The sequence below is a fragment of the Salmo trutta genome, chromosome 31 (assembly GCF_901001165.1).
Source record: "Salmo trutta chromosome 31, fSalTru1.1, whole genome shotgun sequence".
Lineage (NCBI taxonomy): Eukaryota > Metazoa > Chordata > Actinopteri > Salmoniformes > Salmonidae > Salmo > Salmo trutta.
Genome location: NC_042987.1, coordinates 7,100,473 through 7,123,928, shown reverse-complemented (window position 1 = coordinate 7,123,928; position 23,456 = coordinate 7,100,473). Strand labels below are relative to the sequence as shown.

Here is a 23,456-nt window from a genome sequence, read left to right as displayed (position 1 = left end):
ATAATGTGTACTAGAGGTACACCTGGGACACGTTCAGCAATTGGAAACATTTAGGAACTTTCAGATAGAAATATGCTATGTAGAACAAACATGCCTCTGATGTAGAATAAGGAATCGCATCGGATCTTCATGCCATTTCTATCTCCAACATTTGGCTACTGAACGTGGCCCTGATGCCCATCTTATTCTGGAGGTTGAAGAGTTCGTAACCCTGATAGGGTCTCCTCGAAAACCTGCAACCTCATCCTCGTAGTCGTACCCAATACATACAGGTATGGGAGGGGGTTCCCCCCCCCCATTATTACCCCCAGGGTTTGTCAGCCACGGCTGTCATTTAATGAGGAGGGTAACAGATCTCTGAAATCAGAGCTTCAGTTTGCCATTCCCTGGGGGTTAACGCCAGTTAAATATAACACAGATCAGCCAGCTAAGCAAAAGAGACCCCCTGGAGCGTGTAGAAAGGTCAGATTTCTCTAGTACTTTCTGTAGCTAATTTAGCTAGATCTTCTGTCGGCTGATGTTGTTTATTGAATGACTAATAATGAACAGCAGTTACTGTAAATGATTACCTATCTGTCACTTTGCATAACTAACTTAGCTATTTCTTACACATACAACAATATCCAATTAAGCTATAGTCCATGCTGATGTGTGTGTGTTTTTGTCTGTGTGAGTTCTGAATGTTCCCACAGGAGAAAAGCACAGTATAGCATCTCAGCTGATCATCATGAACTTCATGTAGTTACATCAGCCCATACAGTACCTTTTTATTGGTATGGGTATACTTCACCAACATCCTTTCCTGCTCACTGAAAGGCAGATGTAGGCTATACTCTTCAGTTGTGAACACTACTATTGCTGCAACAATTGGCCTACTTCTGACTGTATACAGGTGTAGGATCTTAATTTGATCACCCTGTTGTTGCAAGACATTTCTCTCTAACCCTGCTGTACCCTACTGTGCTGAGACAATATGACTAGAACAGTTTTGAACTATTTTAAATGGAATGCTCACCATCTCTCAATTCAATAAAAAAACGTCCCTATTCTGAAATCATGAATGAATTGCGAACTAGTTAGCTATATATTTTGAATCAAACTGCAATAGGCTATTCAACCAGATGATTTTCCTGTTTGCCCAATCAAAGCTACTGTAGCATATCATCCTTGGGAAAATGAAAAAGTTTAGCTCAGGCTATACTCTTTCCTGCACTCAGCTCTTCAGAACAGTCAAAAACGCATCATACATAGTCACACTGTCACTACTGCCTACACCTTAGCTAGCTTAGCTTTCTACTGCATCGATGGATTCCTGGGAGAGAGATTTCACAAGATTTTTAAATAGTAAAGTTTAGCTGAGAGCTGGTTCAGACAGCACAGACAGCAACTCAGACGAGCTCACTGAAGTTGAGCCCCTTGAGGAGGCAACCGAGGAAGACCACCCATTAATTGTGGAGCCGTAAATTACGGTTCTTCAGTCTGTCAAGGGGGAATATGTCAGTGATGCTGGGCAAGAAATTCAAAAGTCTCGTGAGTTCACTTGCAAGTCCAACAAAGTAAAGCCATGCTATTTGCTTTTTACCCCAGAGGAGATAGTCAAGAGACGTGACCAGATGAATGAACTCACCAATGGTAAGTGCTTGCCATTCAACTATTAGTCAAGTTTAGTTGGCTGTGAGTAATGTGTAATGTGTGCATGTTTCTGTGTCTGTCTATCTGTCAGTGGCTGAGTTTATGTGTCTGTGATGAGGCACAGCGAGCTAGTGTATCAAAGCCAAGTGTGTGAGAGTGAGTGAGTGAATGTGTGGCTTGGGAAAGAGAGAGAAGTGGGGTATGTGTAGCCCATGCAACCTAGCTAGCAACTTATGGGACGTGTGTATATACACTGCTCAAAAAAATAAAGGGAACACTAAAATAACACATCCTAGATCTGAATGAATGAAATAATCTTATTAAATACTTTTTTCTTTACATAGTTGAATGTGCTGACAACAAAATCACACAAAAAGAATCAATGGAAATCCAATTTATCAACCCATGGAGGTCTGGATTTGGAGTCACACTCAAAATTAAAGTGGAAAACCACACTACAGGCTGATCCAACTTTGATGTAATGTCCTTAAAACAAGTCAAAATGAGGCTCAGTAGTGTGTGTGGCCTCCACGTGCCTGTATGACCTCCATACAACGCCTGGGCATGCTCCTGATGAGGTGGCGGATGGTCTCCTGAGGGATCTCCTCCCAGACCTGGACTAAAGCATCCGCCAACTCCTGGACAGTCTGTGGTGCAACGTGGCATTGGTGGATGGAGCGAGACATGATGTCCCAGATGTGCTCAATTGGATTCAGGTCTGGGGAACAGGCGAGCCAGTCCATAGCATCAATGCCTTCCTCTTGCAGGAACTGCTGACACACTCCAGCCACATGAGGTCTAGCATTGTCTTGCATTAGGAGGAACCCAGGGCCAACCGCACCAGCATATGGTCTCACAAGGGGTCTGAGGATCTCATCTCGGTACCTAATGGCAGTCAGGCTACCTCTGGCGAGCACATGGAGGGCTGTGCGGCCCCCCCAAAGAAATGCCACCCCACACCATGACTGACCCACCACCAAACCGGTCATGCTGGAGGATGTTGCAGGCAGCAGAACGTTCTCCACGGCGTCTCCAGACTGTCACATGTGCTCAGTGTGAACCTGCTTTCATCTGTGAAGAGCACAGGGCGCCAGTGGCGAATTTGCCAATCCTGGTGTTCTCTGGCAAATGCCAAACGTCCTGCACGGTGTTGGGCTGTAAGCACAACCCCCACCTGTGGACGTCGGGCCCTCATACCACCCTCATGGAGTCTGTTTCTGACCGTTTGAGCAGACACATGCACATTTGTGGCCTGCTGGAGGTCATTTTGCAGGGCTCTGGCAGTGTTCCTCCTGCTCCTCCTTGCACAAAGGCGGAGGTAGCGGTCCTGCTGCTGGGTTGTTGCCCTCCTACGGCCTCCTCCACGTCTCCTGATGTACTGGCCTGTCTCCTGGTAGCGCCTCCATGCTCTGGACACTACGCTGACAGACACAGCAAACCATCTTGCCACAGCTCACATTGATGTGCCATCCTGGATGAGCTGCACTACCTGAGCCACTTGTGTGGGTTGTAGACTCCGTCTCATGCTACCACTAGTGTGAAAGCACCGCCAGCATTCAAAAGTGACCAAAACATCAGCCAGGAAGCATAGGAACTGAGAAGTGGTCTGTGGTCACCACCTGCAAAACCACTCCTTTATTGGGGGTCTTTCTAATTGCCTATAATTTCTACCTGTTGTCTATTCCATTTGCACAACAGCATGTGAAATTTATTGTCAATCAGTGTTGCTTCCAAAGTGGACAGTTTGATTTCACTGAAGTGTGATTGACTTGGAGTTACATTGTGTTGTTTAAGTGTTCCCTTTATTTTTTTGAGCAGTGTATGTTTATAGATGTGTTGTGTATTTGATATATTGTTGCAGGGCTCATCCGTAAAAGTATTGATGCAGGGCTCACCCCCTGCCAAAATAAAGGTTAAATAAAATAAGTAATAGTGAACTTGATTTCTAACTTAATTTTTTAAAATCCTGAGTAGAGGTAGAGACTCAGATGACCTCTGGGGGCCAACGCCAAAGAGACCACATTCAAATCTTCCATCCCCCACTCATTCAAAGATAGGAACTGGTTCCTCCAGTCTGACCCCTGCTGCTGTCTCTGGCTCCACACCCACCCCCGCCCGGCCAAAATACATAACTGCAGACCTGAATTTGCCTCAGGGCCAAAAGAGCACACATTGTACTCTGTGCCACAAAAAATCTCCTATCCCCTGCACTACTTGTGCTGTTACCCTCTGCTTCACAGCAGAAAGAGAAAGCTATGGGACTTGACATCAGCAGCACAATCTGGTGTAGAGGACTGTGGGTGTTCTAAATACTATAATTGTAAATACTGTGTAGTCTAAAACTTTGCACACACACTGTTGCGGACATCTAAATGATCCGCAAAAAGAAAAAGAAAACTCATGTTTGTTTTATCTTCGACCAAATCTATTGTTTTATATTCTCCTACATTCATTTCACATCTCCACAAACTTCAAAAGTGTTCCCTTTCATATAGTATCAATAATATGCATATCCTTGCTACAGGCAGTTAGATTTGGGTATGTAATTTTAGGCTGAAATTGAGATGAAGGCCCTATCCAGAAGAGGAAAGAATGAGTAACAGTAGGCTGTATCATGAATAGGAAAAAGAGCAGCGAATACATTGTGCCTTTCAGCACATATTAAAAGCATGTTTTAAATAGTTTATTTTTACAGATAAGCTGACTGCAGTGATTAAATTCTATAAGGAACATGGCGTGGCACCAAGGAAGAAGAGTGTTGGTCGTCTCGCCAGCAAGCTGGTGATGTCCTATGAGGATATTCAGCGAATTGTTCATTATGTCAAAAACGTTGATGTTCACGCGATGTTGCTCTTAAGATGGATCCCTGGATTTAAGAGGGCAGACATCCGGGTGCTACTGGCATTTTAGACCAAGTCCTCTGTGTGGCGCAGGTACAAAACTTTTTGATGCGTGATCATGTTGAGTGTTTTCCTAAATCAAACATTCAACATCTCAAGCAAGTGGACCAGCGGCAAAGACTCTAACCAACGCCCACACGATTCGGATCCAAATAGGCCGTCAGTCCTTACTCTCTGGTGACGTGTGTGTGGTCATATTTTCTTTAACATTTCTAATTGATTTGCTGTTTAGAAAGAACAGAGCTTACTCTGACCCTTTTTAGCTCTCAGACCTTCCATCCCCTTTCCTGTTTTTGCTCTTTTTCAAATGTCGTTTACTCTGTGCGGTGTTCATAAAAATGCAGATCCTGTGTTTGAGAGGGTTGCTTAGGCACATCTACATATTGTATGCTGTACCCAGGGAAAAAAATGTGTTTGAGTATAGCCTGTACACTTTCTCTGTGACATGTATTTATAAGAGACGTTATTTAACGTGGGAATTTCTTATGTATTTATCCTCCCAAGCCTTATCTTCGAATGTAATCTGACATGGAAAAACTAAGGGCCACAACAATATGTGCAAGGACTACATGGGATGTGCACATGCATGTGCGCGTACACATGAATACAAACACGTGCACACTGCGTGTAGTCCTTGCACATACTGTATCATGGCGTGAACATGTGCGGTGTGAGTTTTTCGCTGTCATATGTATCTGCATGTACTGTACATGTGTACACGTGCAAATAAGTGAATGTAGCCAATACATTCTGATGCTTGTATGTGTACACGTATATGTACAAATGTGTGCACGCATACACATGCAAATGTACACATATACGGATTTGCGCGACAACTATGCAACAGACACTGTCTGCAGTTTTGTATTAAGTAAGTAGTTGTTAGTCATTATTTGAATAAATGTCTTAAAAGTAACTGCAAACTTTGCGTTTTTCTCAAAAACACACTCAGCATATAACGGTGCGCAACTCACTTGATATTTGGAGTAGAGAGATCATGTGGGTTTCATTAGAAAGCTAACATTTGCCTCTTTTCAACACTGTATAAAAATCCAAATGTGTTTTGGGGTCAATGTGACTGATTATGATAGAGCAAGTCACATACAGTATGTTAACATATACTGCTCAAAAAAATAAAGGGAACACTTAAACAACACAATGTAACTCCAAGTCAATCACACTTCTGTGAAATCAAACTGTCCACTTAGGAAGCAACACTGATTGACAATACATTTCACATGCTGTTGTGCAAATGGAATAGACAACAGGTGGAAATTATAGGCAATAAGCAAGACACCCCCAATAAAGGAGTGGTTCTGCAGGTGAAGACCACAGACCACTTCTCAGTTCCTATGCTTCCTGGCTGATGTTTTGGTCACTTTTGAATGCTGGCGGTGCTTTCACACTAGTGGTAGCATGAGACGGAGTCTACAACCCACACAAGTGGCTCAGGTAGTGCAGCTCATCCAGGATGGCACATCAATGCGAGCTGTGGCAAGAAGGTTTGCTGTGTCTGTCAGCGTAGTGTCCAGAGCATGGAGGCGCTACCAGGAGACAGGCCAGTACATCAGGAGACGTGGAGGAGGCCGTAGGAGGGCAACAACCCAGCAGCAGGACCGCTACCTCCGCCTTTGTGCAAGGAGGAGCAGGAGGAGCACTGCCAGAGCCCTGCAAAATGACCTCCAGCAGGCCACAAATGTGCATGTGTCTGCTCAAACGGTCAGAAACAGACTTCATGAGGGTGGTATGAGGGCCCGACGTCCACAGGTGGGGGTTGTGCTTACAGCCCAACACCGTGCAGGACGTTTGGCATTTGCCAGAGAACACCAAGATTGGCAAATTCGCCACTGGCGCCCTGTGCTCTTCACAGATGAAAGCAGGTTCACACTGAGCACGTGACAGACATGACAGAGTCTGGAGACGCCGTGGAGAACGTTCTGCTGCCTGCAACATTCTCCAGCATGACCGGTTTGGCGGTGGGTCAGTCATGGTGTGGGGTGGCATTTCTTTGGGGGGCCGCACAGCCCTCCATGTGCTCGCCAGAGGTAGCCTGACTGCCATTAGGTACCGAGATGAGATCCTCAGACCCCTTGTGAGACCATATGCTGGTGCGGTTGGCCCTGGGTTCCTCCTAATGCAAGACAATGCTAGACCTCATGTGGCTGGAGTGTGTCAGCAGTTCCTGCAAGAGGAAGGCATTGATGCTATGGACTGGCCCGCCCGTTCCCCAGACCTGAATCCCATTCAGCACATTTGGGACATCATGTCTCGCTCCATCCACCAACGCCACATTGCACCACAGACTGTCCAGGAGTTGGCGGATGCTTTAGTCCAGGTCTGAGAGGAGATCCCTCAGGAGACCATCCGTTACCTCATCAGGAGCATGCCCAGGCGTTGTAGGGAGGTCATACAGGGACGTGGAGGCCACACAATACTGAGCCTCATTTTGACTTGTTTTAAGGACATTACATCAAAGTTGGATCAGCCTGTAATGTGGTTTTCCACTTTAATTTTGAGTGTGACTCCAAATCCAGACCTCCATGGGTTGATAAATTGGATTTCCATTGATTATTTTTGTGTGATTTTGTTGTCAGCACATTCAACTATGTAAAGAAAAAAGTATTTAATAAGATTATTTCTTTCATTCAGATCTAGGATGTGTTGTTTGTGTTCCCTTTATTTTTTTGAGCAGTGTATATCACAAATTAACAGTTAACTTTCCCTCTCTGTCTTGACAATCCTCACAGTTCACTCAGAGATGGTATGTATGCTGGTTGATGGTACCTGCAGGCCTGTTTGAGGGACAACTGGACAGAACATATCAGAATTTTTGGACTTCAGCTGAGACCCTCTCCTTCCCTGTCCTCCTTTACACATCCTGTTAGGAAAGCTCCTTCTTTACACTTCCTGTTAGGCAAGATGCTCTCAAAGGGTGTCTCTTCAATTCTCAAATGTCTTGTGGTATTCCCTATAGATGACCCTTACAAGCTTTCAGATTGCTTGCCTGTGAATGGTTGTCCACATAATCAGGCTATTTACTTGTTACATGGGTGTTTAAATACTGCGTCTCTCTTACGGAATTTAATTGATTCCTCAACTGCCCCATGCTTTCCTTCTCTCCATGATATATTAGGGGAAGTTGTTTTGCTGTTGGCACCAATCCCATGCTGCCAGGCTGCCAAATCAACTACTTCATCCCTCTCATACTAAACTTTGCTCGCTCTTGTTCAACTACCCTTTGATTAAATCCATTTAATTCAATGTTTAAATTTTTTTCAAGTGTGGCTTTTACTTAATAGTTGACAGATGGCACTTGTATGGAGGAATGTGGGTGTGGGGGGGAAAGAGTGGATAGATGGGTGTACATAGGTTTAATTGAAGAAACTCCCGCCTCTCCTTCTCTTGATAAGAAATAAAAGTTAATGTAATTGATTCAAAATCAAATCTAATGGAATATTTTATAAATTGCAAGCTAAGACAAAATGAGATTAAGATGTTACTTTGTCTTTACACATCTATTCACTACTGGCCAAATGCATTCACCATCCACTTCAGCTAGCGTTTCCATTTTTTAGGCCTGTTTACATGTGAAAGGCTGTATTATTATGCCTATGGTACTGTATGCACAATAAGGTATTCAATATATTTTTTTAATCTGACATGAGTTGATGTAGGATTAATGATACTAACTTCAAGTATGAAATATGGCTGAATTGCGGTGTATTTACAGAATAACCCATGCTGTACAATTTTTATTCACCAGATGGCAGTAATGTGAGAGTTCTATTAACCTTTCAAGTACTGAGCAAATGTCAAAATTCATGAAATTCCCTGAATGTTGAGCCCCCAACTCCTGTCACTCACTCCATTAAATATCTTAAACATATACAGTTGGCATGGGGCGCATGCCATGATTTATAGACAATGACACTTAAATTATTGGTTGGGGAAATATTATTTCTTGTATCTCTTCAAGGTATAGCCAAGAATCCTGAAAAAGAGAATGTTGGATTGAGTAGCGCATTCCGTTTGCCAACAATACTGTACTTTGACAAAGTCGAGTGTTCGTTGTGCATGCCAGTTACTAAAACAATGCAACTTGTTAATCATGTTTCTATCGTGTATAAAGCTGCCAATTTAAACGTACATGCTCTAGCAATGTGAAATATATTATTAGAATAAAGACCGAAGTGTTGGTAGAGTATAATCATATAATTGAACCTACCTCGTGTGTTTGTAAGAAGCGCCGCGCTACTTCCTTGTTGAAGAAAAGGTGTGCATTACGCTTGACGCAAATTAGTCTACGAATCATTGAGGAACATTTATCAATTGACTGGAATAAACAAAGTGATGAATTATCCCGTGGGTGAATAACTTAATGAGTGTGTATTGCGTGATTTAAAGAAGAAGGTATGCCACAAATTATTGAAGTGTGTGTTAATGTAAAACTGTTGTTTATGATGGTATATGTCCATGGGAAATTACGCATCTATGGTAGAAATGTGCTTTGGAGCTATCAAGATGGAACATTCCCTAGCTGAAGGGAGTTCCTGGAAATAGTATTTAGGTGCTCAGTTTTTTTTTTTATGCCTTGGGGAGAGCAGGCTGAGTTTGAGTAATAGGCAAAGAGTTGTTGCCGCAATAGTTTATACTGAGAATATCTTAGATTTTTTCAAGTCCTGATTGTTATTTTCTGTACAAAGTGTATTGGCCAATTAATCCTGCACCTGTTAATATTGTAAATAAAAGCCTCTTAAGAGAGGTGAGCACCAGATACAAGTCTCCTCACTGTCCGATCCACGGCTTCGGCTTCTTCTTCACACAGTTCAAGGTCTGGTCTGAATATTCCTTTTTGATTGCACAAAAAATAAAGAATTATGAGGCAAAGGCCTGAGGCTACAGCCCATTAATAACAAATTACCAGCCAGACCACCACACACACACCTGCAGTACACTTGTATCTATGCCCCCACTTACTTACACACATACAATTCAAGGAAGAGCTGAGTCTGTATTCACTTGGGGCCTGATTCAGACTTAGGATATTTACACCTTTCCAACACACTTCTCAGTAGTTGGTATTCAGACTTACCTTATGCAGGTGTGTTTCGGGCTTTGCAGGTGTGATTCCCTTGCATTCAATAGGGGTTTCAGTACATTTATCTAAAGCAATCCCTTGAAATTTGGTGTACCTTTTAATTTGAATTTTCTCACCAGACTCACTAGAATATATGGAGAGAACGGTTCAGAATATTAATGAAAGAATGAAAGAAAGCTATGTAGGCCTAAATACACGTATATTTCTCTCCTTTTTAGCACCACATAGATTTAAAAATACTCTGATCTTGTATGTTATTTACAGTTAGGAAACTATTTATGAATAATAATACAAAACTGGTTTGGATAGCCTTTACGTACAAAATATATCGGTGAATCAAAATATACAGTGGTTTGATTCATCCCCGAAGTTGCCTTATTCAATTGTTCAATCCAATGAATATTGGAAGGTGAAAAAAGTGTACAATAGGGGTTCAGCAGTAGTCCTTTAAATCAACCCTAATAATCCTCACTAATCATGGAACTGTGATGACTACGGTTCAAGTCCAGCAGTCGTGAATCGTGCACCAGGCTCCAGGTTTAAACCGTTATGTATGGTCTGCATTCCATAATGATACAAATAGGCTGCATGTCCAACATTATTGCACAACTTGTAATAGATTAGCCTAATATGATCCACTAGCGCTAGCAATCCTCAGGAACAACCACATGAACGTGACAGATGAAAGAAAGGTAAACTATGTCATGGAATGATGCAACATGTAAAGAAACTAACACTAAAACGACAGTTGTAAATGTATGTGGATATAACTGACGGTGGCTACCGATAGTGGCTAATATTTAACATGATACAAATTGTAAAAAAATAAAGTGAAAAGTCTGGCCATGTAATTAAAACATTACAGAAATCATGAATCAACTCAGTAGATTTGGCGCTATACTGTCATTTGTGCATGGCTACAGAAGCCTATAGCTTGGGTCTCCAAATTTCATCCTTGCAAGTTACATTTGTCTCCAGCGATCATAAGGTAAAATATATTTAAAACAATTGCCATTTATATTTAGAATCCCCTTAACTAAATAGCTTACTCAAATACCTTGATCTTATCGATAGCTCTTATCAATTTGTAAATTGCAGTGCATGGAGAATAGTGTTATATCTATCTGAAAAAATAAAGTAGAAGTGACAAGTTGCTTGACCTTATTCGTTGTTTCATCGCGCGTAAGGTGGTGGAACTATGAGGAAATTAAGTTAAGGTCAGAATATCTATAGACACCTCCGCCATAACCATAATTTCTTTGATCGCCACCCAAAACGAATAGCGGGTGAATAGCATGCTATTCTCATGCTTAAGTTAATTGTCAGAATATGCATAGAGACAAGTGCATAATAAGGGAATTCCATTCCATTTATGTGCGCTTAACTCGGGTTGGAATTCCCCCCAAAGTGTCAGGGCAACATTGCTGATCTAGGATCACTGATCAGGTCCCTCTATGTGATCAGTAGATGCAGCTGCTGTTTCAGCACTGAGGACCGGACCCCTGAACAACTTCTGCTTATAGGAAAGGTCACATGTCATAAGTTATTGTAGAGATGACACAATTGTCTTAATATTGAATTGTGTCTATTGATTACAATTTATTTTAGGAGATATCATTCTGATTCAGACTCTTCACACCTGTTTCTTGGGCCAAAAAGAACAAGATTCCAAAAATGTTTTTTTTTTCATGCCCACAGCTATCCATATTATCCAAGGTATTGATAACCAAAGAAATGTGTGCTTTCATGGATATAAACAAAGATTTTTGGCATTCTTATCAACATTTCAGAAAAAGGCTAATTTAATTAAGTTAAATTACATGTAGTAGCTTTTAAAGTCCTCTGGACCACAGTAGCGAGCTGTTAACACTGGAGTCCATTTGAGACCTGAATTTAGAACCTTGAAATGACAGATGATAAGTGTAAATAAACACAAACAAGCTGCATAAAAAAATACAGGTAGACAGACTTTTGTATCCCACTTTTTACTTAGATTGATTTTTTTTTTATTATCAGAAACAGTGTTATTGAATATGACAACTTGAGAAATTCCATTCCAGCAATTGATCTAAAAAATGGTCAGCCTAAAGGGTCTTTAAAAACAAAATTTGCATAGAGAGGGCCAATCCCAAATCATTCCCTAAAACCTATGCATTTGTGGCGATCTGAGATTATTTGACAGGTGTAATCAATCTGCTAATTGCTCCCCCTATGTCGAAGTTAAATCTCCAATCAAAACTCCACAAGTGCATAGGGCGTACACCCTAGGGGTGATTAGAAAAGTGGTCTAGTTGCCTATTTCACTTTCCTGAGTTTGTTCTATTGGCATGCTAACTTCATAATAAATTCAGCATTTTAGCTAACATGAGTATTTGTATCTTTCTGTCACACTTACACAGTCTAATCCTCTTTGTGCTGCTAAACTGTAAACACCCCACCTAAACCCTGGAATATTATAGGAGGGGGTGTGTACTTCCAGGTATGAACAAAATTAAAAACGTAAACCTAAAAATGTAATACATGTTGTTGATATTTATTTTATGTTATTCCATGTCCAATTTTGACACAATAAATGAGAAAACAAGTCGATTTTAGTTTGTAAAATTCAGAAACGAAAGACGAAAAACGGTCATTTCGTTTTTCCACGCCCCGTTTTGACTCGGCGTTGACGCAAGTGAGAGGTTGGCTTTCATTCATCTGGAGCAACAACATGGCGGCAACCTGATAGCAGCTGCATCAAAAATAGCAAACCTCACATATTTGTGCAGACAGACACAAATAAAAAAAAATACAGCGGAAGACTACATAACTAACAGGACATCCATCTACTTCGATTCAGTCTGAAAGTCAAGGTGAGACTTGTTTACCAAAATGCCGACGTTAAGCTAACCTACCATCATCTGTATTTAACGTTAGCGGTCAACTACTGTAGCTTTTTGCAGTTTGTAAACACTAGGGATGACGTAGCTAACTTACTGTTACTGTATTCGTCTTGTTTGCTATTAACTTGATCTGATTCTGAGCATAGCCTACAAAACTAACTAAACACCGATTACATATCCGAGTTAAATGGCTAACGTTATCTAGCACGTCGTTAGCTAGCTACAGAAATGTTAGTTGAATGAAAGTGTAACGTTACATTTGTGCTGGTGTTCGGGACGATCGGAGTTGAGGTGTTAAAAGCATGTTACCCGGTGTAGTCACACCGAAACTATCTGTTTGGAAAACTACCCTCGTCAGTTGAGGAAGGCAACTATGGTACTGTACTGAAACAAACAGCAAAATACCCGAGGCTAGCTAACGTTCACTAGTTAGCTAGCTCAAGCCAAAACATAAACATGCGTAGATATTTTTTTTTGGAACACAAAATAAGCATGCGCATATTTTTGGGTTGCAAGTTTTTCTATGTGCGCCACGCATTTACTGAGTCGTGCGACAGCTAGTTGTCTGGCAAGAACATGTCATCATCGATTTTTCCTTGTTTGCTTGCGTTCTGAAATGCTGATCTTATGATTTAGTATTTTGACAGCAGACCAGGCAGAAGTAGCGTAAAACGCATAGCCAGCCAACCTTGTGGATCTATCCTGTAGCAGTCACTCGCTTCCTACAAAATGAACATTAGGCTAATATCCCCCCTGATTGCTGAGAGATTTGACTGTTGATATCGTTATTCACCCACAGGTTCCTTGGAACATAATCCTGAGTTGCCAGTTGAGAAAGGCTAGTGGACTCACTAGAAGAACTGACAAGAAATATAGGATTCAGAGCAGTAATAACGATATTGAAGACTGAAAGAACTCATTTTGGTTTGAGTATTTAGCTATTGCATCTGGACTTAGATCAAGGCAAACCGATGGTTCCCTCTCTGAAGTAGAAACCATGGATCGCTACCAGGACCTATGGCCGATATACAGGGCTTGGGTTTGAAACAGGACCATTTACCTCTCCCTCTGCCTGTCGCCATCCCATATCAGATCACAGATGGAGGTGACATGGAGCTAAGCAGTGAAATGTAATCTCGGCCAGACATCCCGCTCTCTGCTCAGTAGCACCTGTCACAGCCTGAACTCTCCACAAATCTTTTCATCCTGGACCTTGAACTCATTGGGTCTTAGCTAACTGCCCTACACCTCTCTGGAAACTGTTACAGCTAGCCTACAGCTTCCCACAAACCAAAACTAACCCCTTCATGTTTACAGACCTCCTCTATCCCAACGTCAACAGTTTTTCTCAGTGCCCAGACCTGGCCACACCTCCCATGTCCCTTAATGTTTTCTAATTGAACTGTATCCCTGAGCCACCACGATACACAGCCCAGGCCAAAGGCTTGAGGTCACAGTGCAGTTGCATTGGACTGTCTGGAGCACACTGCAGTGACTAAGCTCTAACTAAGTTGATTTAAACATGAGTGACGGGGAGCTGCAGCACCTGGACTATCTGACTGAGAATGAGCTGATGGGCATGGACACGTTCATTCACCGCATCGACTCAACCGAGGTGATCTACCAGCCACGTAGGAAGAGGGCCAAGCTGATTGGAAAGTACCTGATGGGAGACCTGCTGGGGGAGGGCTCCTACGGTAAGGTGAAGGAGATGCTGGACTCTGACACGCTGTGTCGCAGGGCCGTCAAGATCCTCAAGAAGAAGAAGCTGAGGCGGATCCCCAACGGAGAGGCTAATGTGAAGAAGTAAGTTTTGGGGATGGGAGGGAGTTTGTGTGATGGTTTTTCTTGAATTTTTTTCTTCTCCCCTTGTCTTTCTTTTTGCTCTCTCTTCTTCCCTCTGGTTTACACTCTTGGTCATGCATTGTCAAGCACAAGTATTTATTAACTATTATAAACTGGTTTATTTGAGCCCTGAATGCTGATTGGCTAACAGCCATGGTATATCAGACCGTATACCACGGGTATGACAAAACATTTATTTTTACTGCTCTAAATGCGTTGGTAACCAGTTAATAATAGGCATAAGGCTCCTTGGGGGTTTGTGATAGATATTGGCCATATACTACACCCCCTTAGTCCTTATTGCTTAAATGTCACTGCTATAGGATGATTGCCTGGGTAACGCTTAAGATTGTGTCTCTCTGTGATTATCATTAGTGCGTGCATAGTCTATTACTGTATTCACGCCTACAGTGTCTCATGAACTGTTTTCCCTACATATGATCCGCCATCGTCCCCCGTCTAAAGTGCACAACAACACTTTGGATCTTCATTTGCATTTCGCTCTCCTATTCAAATAAGTCCCTTTCCCTACATGGCAGCACCATAGGGCCTTTTATCACTACGAGAGATTTCCTAGAGATTTTGAGAAAATACCCTCGGCCAGACCTTTTACTGTAATGTGAATTTGTCACATCTAGGCCACTACCTCTGGAGGTTGAGCACTACACTCGCCTGACAGTTGCCTCCCTCCAAGCAGGGCAGTGTAAACAGAATTGTCTCGTTGAGCCCAACACTCATAGCCGAGTGACGTTTTTGAAACCACTGAAATGTATAGGCATTTTCCTTATATTATACTTAAAAAAAAATGTTTTACAGGAAAATATTGTTATTCTGAAATTGTCGCCGCAGGTTTAAAGCAGGGATGTGTAACTGCCGGGCCCGCCCCCCCTTTTGTAGGCCCACTGAGATATATAACAACTTAAATCCCTGTGGATTGATGAGTAATTGAAAAATGTCAGTTGAGGGATGAGGCAAAATTTATGGCAATTAAGTCTGGCTGCACAACTGATTGGCAAATGTAATGCAAATTGAGAAATCATGTGACTAAATAATAATAATAATAATAAGAAGAAACTATACTATGAAACAAAGAAATTATATAAAGAATGATAGTAAAAAGCTTTGGAGCACCTTTTTCAATTTGTATTTATTTATTTCACCTTTATTTTACCAGGTAAGCTAGTTGAGAACGAGTTCTCATTTACAACTGCGACCTGGCCAAGATAAAGCAAAGCAGTGTGACAGAAACAACAGAGTTACACATGGAATAAACAAGCGTACTATCAATAACACAATAGGAAAAAAAGGTCTATATACAGTGTGTGCATGGCATGAGGATGTATGGCAATAAATAGGCCATAGTAGCAAAGTAATTACAATTTAGCAGATTAACATTGGAGTGATAGATGAGCAGATGATGGTGTGTAAGTAGTGATACTGGTGTGCAAAAGAGCAGCAAAGTAAATAAAAACAATATGGGGATGAGATGGGTAGATTGGGCTATTTACAGATGGACTATGTACAGCTGCAGCGATCAGTTAGCTGCTCAGATAGCTGATGTTTAAAGTTAGTGAGGGAAATGTAAGTCTCCAGCTTCAACGATTTTTGCAATTCGTTCCAGTCACTGGCAGCAGAGAACTGGAAGGAAAGGCGGCCAAAGAAGGTGTTGGCTTTGGGGATGACCAGTGAGAGATACCTGCTGGAGCGCGTGCTACATGTGGGTGTTATCGTGACCAGTGAGCTGAGATAAGGCGGAGCTTTACCTAGCATAGACTTATAAATGACCTGGAGCCAGTGGGTCTGGCGACGAATATGTAGCGAGGGCCAGCCGACTAGCGCATACAGGCTGCAGTGGTGGGTGGTATAAGGCGCTTTGATAACAAAACGGATGGCACTGTGATAGACTGCATCCAATTTGCTGAGTAGAGTATTGGAAGCTATTTTGTAGATTTTACATTTACATTTAACATTTAAGTCATTTAGCAGACGCTCTTATCCAGAGCGACTTACAAATTGGTGCATTCACCTTATGATATCCAGTGGAACAACCACTGGTAGATGACATCGCCGAAGTCGAGGATCGGTAGGATAATCAGTTTTACTAGGGTAAGTTTCGCGGCGTGAGTGAAGGAGGCTTTGTTGTGAAATAGAAAGCCGATTCTAGATTTAATTTTGGATTGGAGATGTTTGATATGAGTCGAAGGAGAGTTTACAGTCTAGCCAGGCACCTAGGTATTTGTAGTTGTCCACGTATTCTAGGTCAGAACTGTCCAGAGTAGTGATGCTAGTCGTGCAGGCAGCTAACGGTTGAAAAGCATGCATTTGGTTTGGCTAGTGTTTAAGAGTAGTTGGAGGCCACAGAAGGAGTTTTGTATGGCATTGAAGCTCGTTTGGAGGTTAGTGGGCCTGATGTATACAGAATGGTGTCAGAATGGTGTCGTCTGCGTAGAGGTGGATCAGGGAATCACCCGCAGCAAGATCGACATTGTTGATATATACAGAGAAAAGAGTCGGCCCGAGAATTGAACCCTGTGGTACCCCCATAGAGACTGCCAGAGGTCCGGACAACAGGCCCTCCGATTTGACACACTGAACTCTGTCGGAGAAGTAATTGGTGAACCAGGCGATGCGGTCATTTGAGAAACCAAGGCTATTGAATCTGCAGATAAGAATATGGTGATTGACAGAGTCGAAAGCCGTGGCCAGGTCGATGAAGACGGCTGCACAGTATTGTCTTTTATCGATGGCGGTTATGATATTGTTTAGTACCTTGAGCGTGGCTGAGGTGCAGCCCTGACCAGCTCGGAAACCGGATTGCACATCGGAGAAGGTACGGTGGGATTCGAAATGGTCAGTGATCTGTTTTTTAACTTGGCTTTCAAAGACATTAGAAAGGCAGGGTAGGATGGATATAGGTCTGTAACAGTTTGGGTCTAGAGTGTCACCCCTTTTGAAGAGGGGGATGACCGCGGCAGCTTTCCAATCTTTAGGGATCTCGGACGAAACGAGAGGTTGAACAGATTGGTAATAGGGGTTGCAACAATGGCGGCGGATAATTTTAGAAAGAGAGGGTCCAGATTGTCTTGCCCAGCTGATTTGTACGGGTCCAGGTTTTGCAGCTCTTTCAGAACATCTGCGATTTGGATTTGGGTGAAGGAGAAGCTGGGGGGCTCGGGCAAGTAGCTGCGAGGGGTGCGGAGGTGTTGGCCGGGGTTGGGGTAGCCAGGAGGAAAGCATGGCCAGCCGTAGAGAAATGCTTATTGAAATTTTCGATTAACATGGATTTATCGGTGGTGACCATGTCGCCTAGCCTCAGTGCAGTGGGCAGCTGGGAGGAGGTGCTCTTGTTCTCCATGGACTTCAGTGTCCCAAAACTGTTTGGAGTTAGAGCAACAGGATACAAATTTCTGTTTTAAAAAGCCAGCCTTTGCTTTCTTGACTGACTGTGTCTATTGGTTCCTGATTTCCCTGAACAGTTTCATATCGCGGGGACTGTTCGATGCTATTGCAGTCCGCCACAGGATGTTTTTGCGCTGGTCAAGGGCAGTCAGGTCTGGAGTGAACCAAGGGCTATATCTGTTCTTAGTTCTACATTTTTTGATAGGGGCATGCTTATTTAACTACTATGGGCTATGTGGGACGCTAGCGGGACACAGCCAGTGAAATATCAGGGTGGCAAATTCAAAAACAACAAAATGTCATAATTCAACTTTCTCAAACATACAACTATTTTACACCATTTTAAAGATACACTTCTCCTTGATGTAACCACATTGTCCGATTTCAAAAAGGCTTTACAGTGAAAGCAAAACGTTAGATTATGTTAGAGTACATAGACAAAAATAATCATACAGCTATTTTCCAAGCAAGGACGTGTCAATAAAACCCAAAACACAGCTAAATGAAGCATTAACCTTTGACGATATTCATCAGATGACACTCCTAGGACATTATGTTACACAATGCATATATGTTTTGTTTGATAAAGTTCATATTTATATCCAAAAACAGCATTTTACATTGGCGTGTGATGTTCAGAAAATGTATTCCCACCAAAACGTCCGGTGAATGTGCACATCAATTTACAAAAATACTCATCATAAACGTTGACAAAATATATAACAATTATTTAAAGAATTATAGATATACTACTCCTGGATACAACCGCTTTGTCAGATTTTAAAATAGCTTTACGGAGAAAGCACATTTTTCAATATTCTGAGTACATAGCTCAGCCATCACAGCGAGGTATACAGACATCCGTCAAGTTCGGGGCAACCTAAACTCAGAATTAGTGTTAGAAATATTATCTTACCTTTGCTGATCTTCGTCAGAATGCACTTCCAGGACTGCTACTTCCACAAGAAATGTTGTTTTTGTTCAAAATAATACATATTTATGTCCAAATACCTCCGTTTTGTTCGTGCGTTCAGAGCACTATCCAAAGGCATAACGCGCGAGCGCGGTACCAGAGACAAAGTCAAAATGTTCCATTACCGTACTTAGAAGCATATCAAACGCTGTTTAAAACAATCTTTATGGTATTGTTAACGTAAAATTGTGATAATATTCCAACCGGACAATAGCGTATTCATTCAAGGAGAAAAAGAAGGAACGGCGCACTCGTGTGACCACGCTTATCCAATCCCTTTGTCCACAGACAGTCCACTCAGAAACTGAGCTCCTATTATCTGCCCAGTAACAGGAGAATGCTGAAGCAACTTTCGGAAGGCTTTTGACAGCCAATGGAAGCCTTAGGAAGTGCAACGTAACCCCACAGATACTGTAGTTTCGAAAGGGACTAGAAAGAACTACAATTCTCAGATCCTCCACTTGCTGGTTGACTTTGTCTCAGGACTTTGCCTGCCATATGAGTTCTGTTATACTCAGACACCATTCAAACAGTTTTAGAAACTTCAGAGTGTTTTGTATCCAAATCTACTAATAATATGCATATTCTAGTTTCTGGGCCAGAGTAGTAACCTGTTTAAATTGGGTACGTTTTTCATCCGGACGTGAAAATACTGCCCCCTAGCCCAGACAGGTTAAGATGGTGAGGAAATTACTTTTAAAGGACGACCAGGCATCCTCGACTGACGGGATGAGGTCAATATCCTTCCAGGATACCTGGGCCAGGTCGATTAGAAAGGCCTGCTCGCAGAAGTGTTTTAGGAAGCGTTTGACAGCGATGAGGGGTGGTCGTTTGACCGCGGACCCATAGCGGATGCAGGCAGTGATCGCTGAGATCCTGATTGAAAATCTAAGAGGTGTATTTGGAGGGCAAGTTGGTCAGGATAATATCTATGAGGGTGCCCATGTTTACAGATTTATGGTTGTACCTGGTGGTTTCCTTGATAATTTGTGTGCGATTGAGGGCATCTAGCTTAGATTGTAGGACTGCTGGGGTGTTAAGCATATCCCGGTTCAGGTCACCTAACAGAACGAACTCTGAAGATAGATGGGGGGCATCAATTCACATATGGTGTCCAGGGCACAGCTGGGGGCTGAGGGGGGTCTATAACAGGCGGCAACGGTGAGACTTATTTCTGGAGAGATTCATTTTTTAAATTGTTTCACAAGCCTCTCGGAAGAGGGAACGCAACACCCTGCTACAACTCAACTCTCCGTGGTGTGAAAGAGGTATGGACTGTAGGTGTGAGTAAGGATGACAAAAGGCAGAGAATACCGTTTTACAGGGAATTTATTCCTTCGCACGGTAAGTTAGGGGAAAAGGGGTTGGATGGAATCAAAGCAAAGAAAGTAAATATCAAAGCCCCCTCTCCTACCTTACCTGCCTACCCACTACTTAACTAACTAGCACCACCTGGTGCACTAACCAAAATACAGGGGATGGTCCGCCCAGGTCTTTCCTAGTGTGCATAGACAAACTACTACGGGTTATGTATGCCCGCGAGCCTCTTGCCTAAGCACTCCCTAGGTGCCTTCCCCTTCTCCCCTGGGAACAAATTAAACAGAATAACACAACTAAGTTCAATAATCAAAACATTGTGTCCTATTGACACACAGACAACTAATCAGCTCCCTCAGCAACAATGAACACACTCACATTCCAAAATTCTTAGAACAACCAACATGCTATAACCCTCAGCCATCAGCCTCCTCTCTCAGCAAATATCTCTCCTCCTGAGGAACAGAACACTGGCTTATAAAGCTTCAGAAGGAGTTGTTAATGGGAGACAGCTGCGTCCTGACGAGGAGGCGGGGTCAGCTCTCCAATCAGTAATGGGGCCAACCAATCAGCTGCTTGGAGAATTTCAGGAATCCATCCTGAAACGCATACATACAAACCACAACACAGAAACTGGGGAACGTAACATAAATTAGAAGCTCAAACTGTTTTGGCATAGACCTGGAAAGTATGACAGAACTTTGCAAGATATCTCTGCAGTAGATTGCAACTCCTTCCCCTTTGGCAGTTCTATCTTGATGGAAAATGTAGTTGGGTATGGAAATCGCAGAATTTTTGGTGGCCTTCCTAAGCCAGGATTCAGACACAGCTAGGACATCCGGGTTGGCGGAGTGTGCTAAAGCAGTGAGTAAAACAAACTTAGGGAGGAGGCTTCTGATGTTAACATGCATGAAACCAAGGCTTTTTCGATTACAGAAGTCAACAAATGAGAGTGCCTGGGGACATGCTGGGCCTGGGTTAGCCTCCACATCACTCGAGGAACAGAGGAGGAGTAGGATGAGGGTACGGCTAAAGGCTAGCAAAACTGGTCATCTAGTGCGTTGGGGACAGAGAATAAAAGGAGCCGATTTCTGGGCGTGGTAGAATAGATTCAGGGCATAATGTGCAGACACATTATGATGGGGTGCGGGTACAGTGGAGGTAAGCCCAGGCACTGAGTGATGATAAGAGAGATTGCATCTCTGGACATGCTGGTTACACTGGGTGAGGTCACTGCGTGTGTAGGAGGTGGGACAAAGGAGGTATCTAAGGCATCTACAGTGGGACTAGGGGCTCCGCAGTAAACTAAAACAATGATAATTATCCAAAACAACAGTATACAAGGCATATTGACATTTGAGAGAGACATAAAGCGAGGCATAAAGCAATCACAGGTGTTGATTGGGAGAGCAACCACCTCTGGCAAGGATAACAGCATGGAGTCTTTTCCTGTGATGTTTGACAAGGTTAAGGAACACATTTGGAGGGATTTTTGGACCATTCCTCTATGCAGATCCTTTCAAGATCCTTCGCATTCTTGGGTTTGCGCTTATCAACTGCCCTCTTCAACTCAGCCCACAGGTTTTCGATTGGATTGAGGTCCGGCGACTGAGATCCGGCGACTGAGATGGCCATGAACCATTTCTGTGGTGATCTTGAGGTATGTTTTGGGTCATTGTCTAGTTGGAAAGTCCACCTATGGCCAAGTCCCAGCCTTCTGGCAGAGGCAACCAGATTGTTAGCCAAAATTGCCTGATACTTGGTGGAATTCATTGATGGCACAATCTTAACCAGTGCCGCTGGACCTCTGGAATTAAAACAGCCCCAAAACATCACTGACCCACCACCATATTTCACCATGGGTATGAGGTACCTCTCCTTGTATGCATCTCTGTTTCGATGGCAAACATGCCAATGCTGTATCAAACCAAAACGTTCAATTTTGGTCTCATCTGACCAGAGCACCTTCTTCCAGTCATAATTTAAAAGACGTTTGGCAAACTCCAAGCGCTGGCGTCTGTGTCTTGGGTTCAGCAAGGGCTTTCTTCTGGCAACACTTCCAAAGAGCCTGTGGTTGCGGAGGCGGCGTCTGATGGTGCTTTTTGAAACCTCGTTTGTGGATCTTCTTGTAGCCATTACCAGATTTAAGAAGATCAATGACCATCTCTCTCTTTTGAACTGTCAGTTCTTTTGTTTTCTACATGCTGTTGGATGACAAAGGGATATTGCATGCGTGTTCTCATTTTTTTATACCCTAGTAAAACAGGAAGTGATGTAATGGCTCAATATAGTTGCTTAAGACTTACATAAACTTAAATAAGTGGAATTGAATTCCTGGTTTAATTATGGTAGATGTTATTTATAGTAATCTTTATGGGTGCCATTAATTGTGAAACTATGATTTGGAGGACATTGATTTTTAATTAAACGCATATGGAGTCATGTAGTAAGCAAAAAGTGTTAAACAAATCCAATTATATTTGAGATTCTTAAGTAGCCACCCTTTGTCTTGACAGCTTTGCATACTGTTGGCATTCTCTCAACCAGCTTCATGAGGAATGCTTTTCCAAGAGTCTTGAAGGAGTTCCCACATATGCTGAGCACTTGTTGGCTGCTTTTCCTTCACTCTGTGGTCCAACTCATCCCAAACCATCTCAATTGGGTTGAGGTCGGGTGATTGTGGAGGCCAGGTCATCTGATGCAGCACTCATCACTCTCCGTCTTGGTCAAATAGCCCTTACACAGCCTGGAGGTGTTTTGGGTCATTGTCCTGTTTAAAAACAAATGATAGTCCCACTAAGCGCAAACTAGATGGGATGTTGTATCGCTACAGAATGCTGTGGTAGCCTGCAGCGGTAGCCATGCTGGTTAAGTGTGCCTTGAATTCTGAATAAATCACTGACAGTGTCACCAGCAAAGCACCATCACACCACCTCCATGTTTCACGGTGGGAATTACACATGCAGAGATCATCTGTTCACCTACTCTGCATCTCACAAAGACACGGCAGATCTCAAATTTGGACTCATCAGACCAAAGGACAGATTTTCACCAGTCTAATGTCCATTGCTCGTGTTTCTTGGCCCAAGCATGGCTCTTCGTATTGGTGTCGAGATGTGTCTTGAACTCTGAAGCATTTATTTGGGCTTTAACTTTAATGAACTTATCCTCTGCAGCAGAGGTAACTCTTGGTCTTCCTTTCCTGTGGCGTTGCTTCATGAGAGACAGTTGCATCATAGCGCTTGATGGTTTTTGCAACTGCACTTGAAGAAACTTTCAAAGTTCTTGAAATTTTCCGATATTGACTGATCTTCATGTCTTAAAGTAATGATGGACTGTCGTTTCTCTTTGCTTATTGAAGCTGTTCTTGCCATAATATGGACTTGGTCTTTTATCAAATAGGGTTATCT

The 23,456-nt window shown here is 42.7% G+C and overlaps 1 protein-coding gene across 2 annotated transcripts in view; it reads left to right on the top strand.

The window, feature by feature from the left end:
• Window positions 1-12,274: 12,274 nt before the first annotated feature.
• The window catches only part of LOC115169402 (serine/threonine-protein kinase STK11), a 64,105-nt gene continuing 52,923 nt past the window's right edge, over window positions 12,275-23,456 (top strand). For both annotated transcript variants that reach the window (XM_029724977.1, XM_029724978.1), the window contains exons 1-2: window positions 12,275-12,482; window positions 13,312-14,318. In XM_029724977.1, coding sequence (XP_029580837.1) covers window positions 14,035-14,318 — 284 coding nt within the window. In that variant the 5' untranslated portion in view covers window positions 12,275-12,482; window positions 13,312-14,034. The remainder of the gene's footprint in view (window positions 12,483-13,311; window positions 14,319-23,456) is intronic.